This window comes from Eurypyga helias, unplaced genomic scaffold, assembly GCF_000690775.1.
Source record: "Eurypyga helias isolate BGI_N326 unplaced genomic scaffold, ASM69077v1 scaffold2814, whole genome shotgun sequence".
NCBI classification, from domain to species: Eukaryota; Metazoa; Chordata; class Aves; order Eurypygiformes; family Eurypygidae; genus Eurypyga; species Eurypyga helias.
In genome coordinates, this window is record NW_010248052.1 from 7,165 (window position 1) to 19,573 (window position 12,409).

General features: G+C 42.3%; 1 protein-coding gene across 1 annotated transcript; it reads right to left on the bottom strand.

Moving 5' to 3' along the window:
* Positions 1-290: 290 nt before the first annotated feature.
* On the bottom strand, positions 291-12,027 carry LOC104505547 (protein transport protein Sec24B-like). The gene is made up of 9 exons (XM_010150923.1): positions 11,874-12,027; positions 11,260-11,433; positions 10,477-10,587; positions 9,354-9,529; positions 7,667-7,804; positions 5,480-5,584; positions 3,547-3,639; positions 2,315-2,418; positions 291-1,101 (listed from the first exon to the last, which is right to left on the bottom strand). The coding sequence occupies exons 1-9, from the start codon at positions 11,893-11,895 to the stop codon at positions 987-989; spliced, it is 1,038 nt and encodes a 345-aa protein (XP_010149225.1). The 5' UTR covers positions 11,896-12,027; the 3' UTR covers positions 291-986.
* Between the last annotated feature and the right edge of the window lie 382 nt (positions 12,028-12,409).

The window sequence follows — 12,409 nt, forward strand, 5'->3', positions numbered from 1 at the left end:
ACAGGTACGCTTCCCTAAGGTGATACATAAGAAGGGGTTTAGGAACTTGACACCAACAGCTCAGACTATGCAGTGTTTCCTCCTCCCTTCCAGAGGTCTGTGAAACAAAGTGGTAAACATCATCTCTTCAGTACTCCGCTCAGAGTTCAGTTGCAAAAGGATTATACTTGCATAAATATAGAAACACAGGATAAAGCAAAATATTTTTAATTAGTAAGCCAATCATAAATAAATTCACCTAAAATGAACAGAAGCAGCAGCTGTGTTCCTTCCATGTGGATACCTTTGGGTTTTGAAGCAGGTTTTAATAGCCAACGTCATTGTCTAGCCTGGGACAAAACAATTCATCATTGAGCACCCCACCACTCTGCACACTGAGCTAAGTCTTGCCTTTTTTTTTTTAGGTACATTTTTTACATTTTCTTTACAAATGTAACACTTATGTACATTCTGTATTTTATTTCTACAATTGGTGTACTTTACTGAAACTCTACAACTTTCACGGGGAATTCGCTGAAGTCTTTAGTAAACAGGGATCACTCCTTTTAAAAAGAAACTCATATAAAGATCCAGCAGCCATCACCGCCCTTGGTCATCTCTGTTAAGGGTTTCGATCTGGAAGGGCTACTGTAATAAAGGTACGAAAAAAGGCTTTACCTAATTGTACAGTTCGTTAAGAAATACCATCCCACACAGCTACATAAATTCACCAGCTTGCAACAAAGAGCACCATACCGCCGCACGACTGGAAACGCGTAGAGACCAGATCACAGGCTACTAGTGAGACAGCTTCATCACTCCTAGCGCTTTTAGACTGAAGTAAATCTGCAAAATTCGTTTGGAAACGTATACTTCTTTAGCTGCAAAGCTTCCAAAACAGGGCTGGTCACTGTATATTGTGAAGAACAAGCATCCGCTTTCGTTAACTTCCCACACGCTTCTCTCGGCCCACGCTTTATCTGATTTTTCTTCTATTTACTCCTTGCTCACTTGCAAACCTGCTGCTGAATATTAAGTAAGAATTCATAATACGAGAAAGCTGCTTCTGTCCGATCCTCAATTAAATGCTGGAAAAAATCTGTTTTGGCAGGGTTCTCATCTCTGAAAGAAGAGAGGAAGGTGTTTCAGTCCAAACATCGAGCAAACAATCTACTGTGAATTCAAGCAGAGGCATAAACTCTAATCAATTGTTTGTTGTCCTCTGGAGTCCAGATTCAGTCCAAAGATTCGACAATTGCAAATAATCCAATGTTTGGAAAAACCCTGAAGTCTGCAATACACTATCAAACAACAGCACCTTTTAAGAAGTCTAAAATGGTAGGAAAATAGATAAATAGCACTTAAAATACCTCGTAGAAACACAAAAAAGGAAACAAAAATCATTTTTTTGAGAAGTTAACAAATGGTGGCAATAAACTCTGAAATTAAATCCAATAAAATTGTGATAAAGATGTAAAAAAATGGGAAATCTACATCTCTGGTTAGACAAAAACTCAATCCCTTCCCCAGTTTTCCTATTTGGGCCACAGAACAGAGAAGGTAAACATGTCAAAGACCGAGCACCCAAAATCACTGCCCCAGTAAAAATCTGCCGGGACGCAGCAGAGAACTGCTGGGGCCCAGTCCCTGCACTGGTACAGTACAGTCCGGCTATTTCCTGTCTCTTGGCACGAGTCGCAATTCCAGCGGCAGCCACAACGCCAACAGTTGAAGAGCTTCCGTCCTGCACGCAAACACTGTATATCCGAGCAAGAAAATCCCCATCCTCTCTCAAATGGGATCTCCCACCCGCCTCAGTAAACAGAATACTCCAGGGAAGACAACTCAAGTATAAACATTCTATAGAATTGCAACTTCTTTAGGCCGGTCATGGCTTGAAAAGGCTTCAGAACTTGCCTCATCTGTCATAAATCAACCCCCGTCCTACAGAACTCAGTGACAAACACACTTATTAAACCACCTACAGATGATTAACCTTATTTGAATTTTTCTGTATATATGTATTATTAGAGCTCTACAGAAATTAACCTGGTTAACCCCACTGGCCAGGACATCCACTGCTCCAGAACATGCTCAACTGTATAAAAATAGGCATTTTTAGACTCCCGCCAGTAAAAGTCCCAGTGACTGAATTTGCACTAGATGCAAAGATGACCTTTGTTGCTAAGGGGGTTTAGACAACAGCCCTGTAACAACTGGAAAGAGGATGTTACTCAGTTACTACCAGGCCAGATATTCCCACTCTTCATCAATGTCATTCAGAAACTGTCATTACAACTTGCCAGTAATTACTCAGTACCTAATGAATACTTACTTTATTACTTGAAGAATTGGACTTAGAGTTCTGTTGTCTTGTAGCCAAGATAAAAAGGATCGTGTCCTTTCGGAAGAAAGTGCATCCACCTCAGGAAGCTGCGTCTGGTTGAAGATAATGGAAAGAAGTCGTCATTTTTTATTATCAAAACCACTTAAAAAGTACATCCTGATAGTCAAAGCATGACCCAAGCCACAATGCCTTAGTGTTTGGTTTTTCCCTCATTTTCCTTATAGCAGACGCTGTATAACCACTGAAAAGAGTTATCATCCTTCCTTCATCCACGTTCTTCCTGAACACTCTGTCAACTAATACTTAACCACCAGCTGCTCAGAGGGGAGAGTTTTAAACTGCTCATCCAAGCACAACACCAGACTGCAAACACCCAGTCCCGTTTTACGGCAGCCTTAACTCTCACCACTCTTAACCTGCTTCTTGGAATTCACTTCTCACTTCTCCTCTTCATACAACGTCAACTTTATAAGCAGCAAATATCTGCCTACGCGTGCCTACAACAAACACCACATTTTTGGTACTACCTGAGTATAAACATTCGATTCCGACCTTTCCAGAGTATCCCACCCACCACTTGCTGACATTCTGGAATCACTACCCACAGAAGAGGGGTCTTCTCTTAAACTGCTGCTGTTTCACACACAGCACCACAGGACAGGTGGTAACATAAACCCCCTTCACCAAAACACACCCCTAAGGGCCTGTGATGTTCTCATAGGTAAAAGCGTCTCTCTTCATCACTGACTCAAGGCTTGGGGCTGCGCAAAACTTAACTCTTACCCCTTACTTCCAGGCCGATCACTCCACACCCCACACGTGGTATCCTACACCAGATTCGGAGACCCCAAGGCTTCTGAGAACCGCGATAAAGTAACTCTAATCTTCATTAACACACCTGAACAGATTACTTCTGTCTTTGTTCTATGGAATTCCATCCTATTCTTATCAGCCCACATGTATTTCCATAAAAATAAAAAAAGCAAATTATTTTTTTGGCATTCCAGGTACCAAAGTTTACACATTTACATTCTTCCCTTGAAAGCATTTGATAACTTGTGTCTGTCACCCATCAAGCTGGCAAGAGGTTCAAAGGTACCAAATAACCTCCTCCCCCCAGTTCATAGTTACATAATTAAAACCTGAAAACGCAGAAAGAACAGCTCAGACACAGATTCCAAGTGTATGCACCACACAGCACAGCTCGCCCAAACACCTACCATTTTCTGTGGTACTGATGCATAGTTGGGGTACCCAAGGACATCTTTTATGAAGTTGTTATCACAGTTTCTCCCAATCCAAATGTAAAAAATCTGTAAGATGTCAGAATCAGTTTTAGTAAAGGCTTCGCACACATTTTAGACACCGAGCTAAGTGGTGATGTAATTGGCGTAACAGCAGAATAACACCTTCCATGCAAATGAGTCATTTGAGAGCTCCAGCTGCAATGCATTCTACATCTCCATAGTCATTATTTGCACATTTAGTGGTTAATACGTTGGTAGCACTGGGACTAAGATCGTTAAATGTCAAAACCAATATGGGTATGATGCAAATACTGAAAGGAGGAGGATGCAGAGCACATCTGTATCGAACAGTTAATGCAGTAACTTACCGTGTTACCCCTAAAATGAAAACCCTAACATTTTATGACATCATGCCACTGTCAGTTACTGCACAACGACCTCCCAGGCTAAACAAGTCAGAGTAAAGCACCAGTTATCAAAACACGTGACTAATTATTTCAGACATCTGGAGATGGAAGCTGTTTGATATTCACGCAGTCCCTGAACTCACACAAGGTGTAAAGCACTTTCTAGACTGCAGACTTCCTAGTAGCATCACATTTTATCACATCACTCAATTAGCATAATGCTTTATCCCATTAAGTGTGTTTTGGCGTAATTCCTACAAATACTTTTAAACTGTACCTACAGATTTTGTTCCCTCATCATTGCAACTCATGTCCCATCAGCCACAAATCATAATCCCACTTATCACCAATATGTTATTATTGTAATTATAATACTATAAACTCACTGATAAGCCATCCAGAGGGACCTGGACAGGCTGGAGAGGTCAGACCGTGCCACCCTCACGGAGTTCAACAAGGCCAAGGGCAAGGTCCTGCCCCTGGGTCAGGACAACCCCAGCACAAGGACAGGCTGGTGGAGAGTGGATGGAGAGCAGCTCTGAGGAGAAGGACTTGGGGTGCTGGGGGATGAAAAGCTGGACATGAGCCGGCCGTGTGTGCTGGCAGCCCAGAAAGCCAACCGGATCCTGGGCTGGATCAGGAGAAGTGTGGCCAGGGGGGCGAGGGAGGGGATTCTCCCCTCTGCTCTGCTCTGGGGAGACCCCCCTGCAGTTCTGCCTCCAGCTCCAGGGCCTCCAACAGCAGGAGGACACGGAGCTGTTGGAGCGAGTCCAGAGGAGGCCACGGAGATGCTCTGAGGGCTGGAGCCCCTCTGCCATGGGGACAGGCTGGGAGAGTTGGGGGGTTCAGCCTGGAGAAGGGAAGGCTCCGGGGAGACCTTATAGAACCTCCCAGTGCCTGGGGAAGCTACAAAAAAGCTGGGAGGGACTTTTTACAAGGGCCTGTAGTGACAGGACAAGGGGTAACGGGCTTAAACGGAAAGAGGGAGATGGAGATGGGACATCAGGAAGGAATTCTTCCTGCAGAGGGTGGGGAGGCACTGGGGCAGGCTGCCCAGAGAAGTTGTGGATGCCCCATCCCTGGAAATGTCCAAGGCCAGTGTGGAAGTGTCCAGTGTGGAAGTGTCCAAGGCCAGTGTCCCTGCCCATAGCAGGGGTTGGGACTGGGTGGGCTTTGAGGTCCCTTCCAACCCAAACCACTCTGGGGATTCTATGATTTGTGTGTAACTGAGACAGCTCCTGCATTAATGAGGAGTGCTTTGTTAGAGAGGCTGTAGTACATACAATTAGGAGAATTTCTGGAGAATGGAAATCCATTATTTCCCAGAAAAAAAACCCAAAACAACTTGACATGAATGCTTGCATGTTCTGATCAGTCTAGCGAGAAAAACATTAATCTCTGAAGCCTTAATATGCAACCTCAAAGACACTGACCAAAATAGGTAAACTTTTCACCAGAGCACATCTAATAACAAGGAAAGTGTGAAGCTGGTAACTTACTGAACCACAATCCATAAGAAAAGCTCCTTCTCTTGTCAACTTCTCTGCAGACAGTTTCTGAAGAGGTGGCTGGGGAACAACTCTGTCATTTACATGTATTGTACTCTGTAACAAAAAACAGTACTCAGCAATGCTACAATATAAATAAATCCTGGTTTTTATCTTAATCAGGTAAAATAATTGAGGAAAACACTGTTAATCTCCAGCAAAATTATGAGGATTCTCACGTAACAAAATGCCACGTTAAGACTAAAATGCTTATGTACATGAAAAATTCAGGATGTTACTTAACCTAAAGGCTACTTTATCACCTATAAAAAAAGAATAATGCAAGTTCATTTAACATTATTTTCACATTGACAGTATTTTCACATTAAAGATGCTTCCCCCTCCTATACAAAACCAGGCTGAATATTTTAAGAATCTGTGAAGCATTCTGCAAATAATCTAGGAGAAAATAAAAGTCAAGAGACAAAGCCTATCTACACATGGTAAAAGATTATTGGGGGGAAAAAAAAAAATCACAGTTAAAAAAATTTTCTATTAGAATGCAACAGATCAGAAGCTTTTGGGGATTTACACCTAACGATGAAAATGAAGCTACTGAATGCCACTTGGGAAAGTTCCAAGCTTTACTCAATAATCCCAAGAATTAAGAGTTAAAGGAAAATAAGCGTTAAAGGAAAATAAGCAAAAACGTTCTTAAAAAAAACCCCTCTGTAATAGATATCATAGAATTTTCTTAAGAAACAAGGAATTTAAGAAAAGCCTTTGTCACAAACAGTTTAAACTGAGGTAGTACAAAACAGCAGCTTCGCACTCTGCTGGATGACTGTGTGCGTTACAAGGGCAGGGAGCAACAGGACAAGGGGTTAACGGGTTTAACCCGAAAGAGGGAGATTGAGATGGGACATCAGGAAGGAATTCTTCCTGGGAAGGACTGAGAGCACTGGGACAGGTTGCCCAGAGAAGCTGTGGATGCCCCTTTCCTGGAAGTGTCCAAGGCCAGGCTGGATGAGGCTTGGAGCAACCTGGGCTATGGAAGGTGTCCCTGCCCGTGGCAGGGGGGTTGGAACTGGATGGGCTTTAAGGTCCCTTCCCACTCAAACCATTCTGTGATTTAAAATGTGGCTTGTAAATTAATTCCAGTAGGCCACATAAGCCTATTTTCTGTATTATTCTACTAGAACTACCTAACCCGAAATCCTTGGCTAATAAATCTGGATCTCTCAAAGACCCCACTGGCTCTTCACAGCTCTCACACACTGAATCGTGTCTCAGCACAAGTTCCACAACACCCAAGCTCAGCTGAAGACGCTGGCTTCTTGAGCACTGGGGGAGGTGACGGCGTGTCTGAAAAGATTAATTATTTCCACTGCGGAACACCGAATCGAGACTCGTGTCCGTGAGCTAATGGAATAGCTTCAATGAAACGTTGCGAGTGTAAACAGCTTGCAGGCTGCGCTGCACAACACCAACTGCCAGAGAGACGGCTCAAGTTACCATATAATCCTGTATGACAGTTGAAAAACCAACTCCTACACATACTTTTCCAAATCCAGTGACCAACAACCTCATGAAAACTTATTACAAAAAACCAACTTATTTTTGCAACTGCAACTAACCTTGACCTTAAATAAATTCCCACCTTGTTACTATTAAAAGCACATCAATTTCCTAAACTACCTTGTGGCAGGCAAATTAATAACACTTGGTTTTGCAGATGCAGCATTTTCTGAGTCTGATCATGACCATCTACAAGTACAATTCTGTTTCATTCACATCAGTCTGAGAAACCACTGCCTCTCTGTTACTGCAGGCAACTTGGTCTGGTTTCTCTCCACCCAACCTAGAATCCTCCACCAAATCTACTTCACCTGTTTCCCTTACAGACAATTCTAAACCACGCTGAAGGTGTTTCCAATGCATAGTCTCCTCTGCCTTTCTTTGCATAATATGAAAACATGGAATTATCGTGGTCAGTGAAAGAAGGTGAAGTAAAAACCCAGTTCTGCTCATAGACAATGTATTTGCAACTCAGAATTCGAAAATAAATGGTTTTCTTGATTATTTTAAAAACTTACGGAAAACGCCCAGTTTACATTACAGTAACAACTTCAAATTACTGCAGCACAGCACCAGGTTTATCAGACTAGAAAATGTTACAGACCAGGCTTCACACATTACCTCATCAATCAACTTGTCTATCCTGTACAAGTTGGGGTGTATCATTTTCATCAGATGCACGAGAGGCTGGCTCTTCACCTGGCACATCGCATAGACGCGATCGTCCAAGCGCGTACTCGTGCCTGTTCTAAACGCCTTCTGTAAGAGAACAGCCGTGTTACTAAACCCTGTGTCTGATGTCACACCTCCACGGTGTCATTTCAGACATTTCATTCTGAAAGTGTCGAGCAGAGATGGCAAAGCTTTTGTGAAGAAATGTGTCTTACGGAGATATGCTAGAAGCCTCATCTAATGCAGCTACACTACAACACCTTTTAAAACTTAATCCATACTCCCTCCTTGCTGACGAAAGAGAATAAACATAACTTCCCCTCACTTCGGGCCAGCATTTCTCATTGTTATTCTTGAAAATGTTACTGGCCTGTGAAACTCAGCAATGAAAGGTATCACAGGAAGAGATGAGCGCAGCACAGTTCAGAAAAGATACATCTGCAGGTAAGATTAATTCTCATTTTATATTAGTAAGAATTAGATGTTAAGGAAAAGCTTTGGAAGGGGAAGCTACTTTCACATTTTAGAGCAGAAACCAGGCACTCATAGGATAAATGTTATTTTGTAGTTTTCTTTCCTACTGAATTTTTCAGATCTCCTTCATAAGCGATCGGTAAACAACCGCTGTGAGAAGCAACACTATGGAGTCGGCACCTTAGGCGGATTCGATGGGGAATATTCCTATAATCCAAGCTCATTTTCACTTCTGCAACAAAGCTAAAAAGTCCAGGGTACTACAGACTGAAGTAGTCACTAAGCCAAAAACACAAGGTACTGTAATTCCTACTGGATTTTTCAGACCTCTTTCATAAGCGATCAGTTAACAAACACTATGGAGTTGGCACCTTAGGCGGATTCGATGGGGAATATTCCTATAATCCAAGCTCATTTTCACTTCTACAACAAAGCTAAAAAGTCCAGGGTACTACAGACTGAAGTAGTCACTAAGCCAAAAACACAAGGTACTGTAATTGCATTTCTTAAAGGTTTTTCATGATAAGACAACAAAGAAAGGTCAGACATGAAAATCTTAGAGATTTACTGGTAACAAAACTCTGCAGTAAGTTCTCTCTCAATTTTATGTGTGATGTTTCGTAATGCAAAGATATTTAAAAAAATAAGCAAAAAGTAGCAATTACTTCCGTGTGAACTTTAAACTCCATCACTTTCACTTTTATGTTAGATTTAATTGTATCTCCATGTAAACTCATCTACCTCCTTGGTCCATTGAAGTACAAAGCCTATGCATTGAAATTTGACTTGTTTTTCCTTTGTAATATAAAAATGAAGAAGTACTAATAAGCAGCTTCCAACCACCTTTATGGGCAATACCAATTAGCTGCCAAATCCAAGAAATGTTAATCATTACAATATATATTTTTATTTTCACTGTAACACAATGTAAGAAAAAATATAAAAATAAATCAAAATCAGGTAAACCAGCAAACTGTTCAGGCAGTAATCATTTGAAACACGCTCACACACAGTCGTCTTATGTGGAAGTCCCGTTCGCTCGAAAAGGACAACCCAGGTTTTGTAACTGCAGAGAAGTGCAGACATGGCTTGACCCAGAGCTAAGAATGCTCAGATGGGAACAGCGAATTAAATGCCAAACACGGATCCAGATGATACGCACCTGTTTGAGAAGGGCCAAAATATACAGGGGGAAGAGCTTGAGGGAGTTTGGTGCCATCAGCATGGACTGCTGCAGGTTTGAGGCAGTTGACATGTACGCTGCCAGGGAGTCTACCACGGCGTTGACTAAGGCATCTCTTGCATCGGCAAGGCTGGAGGAAACTGAGCGATCCACAGCTGTTGGGTCAGGGGGATACGAGAAGTTACTGGAGTTGGTCTCACTTTCAAAATTCAGGGAAATGAATAGTCGTTGTGATTTTAGGATTTAAAAAAAAAAAAAAACAAACACAACCAAAAAAACTACACTTCTTGCCCTAACATTTTTTAGGAGTATACAAGACAATCGCCCAAACAGAAACTCATTTTCATGATGCTTACAAAACACCGAGTGGCTGATCTCCCTAACTCCTGCTCTTGGAGAATGTAAAAAAATGTTTAATGCTGTGGTATATACTTTTGACTAAATATAAATCCTGTGTTAAGCCTTACAGAAATAACTTTGCTATTGATGAAGCTCTCTGCTGTCCTACCTGCAAGGTAAGATTTGCAGCAACTATTTCTGACCCCCCTCCCAAGAAATTTCTTCCATTAAGAAATGTAACATGCTTACAGTGAAACACTTGGAATCACAGGATCACGGACTGGTTTGGGTGGGAAGGGACATTAAAGCCCACCCAGTCCCACCCCCTGCCATGGGCAGGGACACCTTCCACTAGACCAGGTTGCTCCAAGCCTCATCCAGCCTGGCCCTGGACACTCCCAGGGATGGGGCATCCACAGCTTCTCTGGGAACCTGTCCCAGTGCTTCACCACTGTATCAACCATGACGATGACAGAAAAATGAGAGTTTTGAACCAAGTGTCTTAGAATTCTTTGTCCTTTAGCTAACTCTAGAGAACAACATGAGAAGGCCCCTTTTAGAAGATGAAAGTCAACTAAGTAGTCAGACTAAGAAATATTTCAGTTTTGGTATAACTTTGATTTTGCCATTTCGTATTCTCAAGTTCCAGGGTGCTCTACTCCAACCTTTTCCTGCAATACGCAGGCTTCATCCACAACTTCATATAAACCTCTGGCAAAATGAACAACGTTCAAAACATTGAGTTTTCCTGGTCTGTACTCACCCATGTTTGCCAAGAGACATACAACTGCTTGTACATCTGCTCCTGCGTATACATCAGCCAGTGAACTTACTACAGGCAAGCAAAGCGTGTGCACTCGAATTCGACGTTCTCCTAGTAAAAATAAGTAGAAATGATTGTGCAGGATCTCCCGGTAGAGGCATATCAATTCAGTCAGTACAGCCTATCTCCTCTCCTCTAAGATGTACTCTTTTTGTAAAAACACACCAGTCGGAAAACTGCTGTAACACCATCTCCCGCTCTGGTCTCTTAACCTGTTCAAATTCTGCCACCCTCTACAGCATTCAGCTTAATCACCACAAGCTCATAACACCAACTAGCATGTAACATCCACAGCGTCTCGATCTTACAAATGAAGCACATTCATTTCCATCCCAAAAGTTTGTGGCATCTTCCACAACAGAGAGTCGCTGCTATTCTTTACGCCCACCCCACGTACTTCCAACTCGCTCCAACCCATCACAGGCCTGTGAGTTTGGACAAAGCGCGTGCCAAACATGCTATCGCTTGTACCAACAGTAGGCCTTTTACGCGAAGGAATGTCGCTGAATCAGCTCTACGTAAGATGGAGATAAATTACATATTCCCATCAAAGCAGAGTTTATAAAGATTTACGTTATGTGATTAACTGCCATGTAGGCTCGCTAGCTTTGACAAGACTCTCTAAGGGTACAGAGGACATGGGGCTGTGAAACTAACTGTACAAACATTACGTTAGGAAAGAAACAAGGAACCCCAGTGGCCAATTTATTTGAGTTTATTTACCTTTGCTGGAGGTATACAAAAGAGCTGTTTGAAAACAAACCAGAGATGTGTCGGTCAGACTTTCCTCGATGGACATTTGTACTGCAAATCCAGCATCAGGATTGACATTGGCCAGGGACAATAGATCAGTAGATCGTACGAACAAGTTCCCATGAAAAGTGTGTATTGAAAGACCTAGGAGCACATCAAATAATTCAGACTGAGGTTAAAACAGCATGATAAAACCCTATCAAGAGTTAAAACCCACAGCCCTCAAGCTATGCTTAAGGAAAGAGTAAAAATACTTCTTGTAACTACCATGCAGAATAAATTATGTGAACCATTAGACATTTCAGCACGACAGTGAGTTCATGTTCAATTCTGAACACTCCAAGCTGAATGATGCTCTTACGCTACACGTCAGCTTACTCGAAGTGAGGTGGTGCCATCTTCAGTAAAAGCCAAAACCCCAATGGCAAAAGCTAACGTAACTTCTATAAAGAAGGTGATCATGTCACTCTTCAGTGAAAGAGCAATAGCCCGAAATGTAACACTGCTAAGGACTAAGCACGGTGAAAACGACAGCTGCCATGCTTACGCCAACTTTTCCATAGGAACCAGTATTAAAAACCAACCTTTTGTACATCTTATGCGCATAACTGCTTCAAATCCAATCTTTCTTGTAAGGTATCGTTTAAGGTCTTTTTGCAACTTTTCAGCCTGAACGGGATTATGGCTACGATGGAAAGATGGATAGTAATAGATGCATCCAGCAGAATACTTGGAGATGCAAGCTGTGTGGGAGAAAAAGGTAGGTTTAAGAGTTAAAACCGTAACATGAAGTCAGGACACAAAACCAGTGTCCAACCTTCTGCAAGTCACATCTGTGTCTTAGAGATGTGGGTCGTGTCAAGAAAAAGATGAATAAAGAGAACCGGCCCAGACTCAGGCCACTGAAGACAGTGACAAGTCACCCCAAAACAAATTATCAGACTGCAGACTTCCTTCAACAAGCACGCTGCCGTTGGGAGCCAAGATAGTGCACGCAGAAATACTTACGGTGGGGAGGCAAAACTAAGTGTGTGCGCAGAGACAAATCTTGGTTTAATACTAGAGACGTGACCTCTGTTCTACCTCTATGATTAAACCATTCCAGTACCTGAAGGGGCTA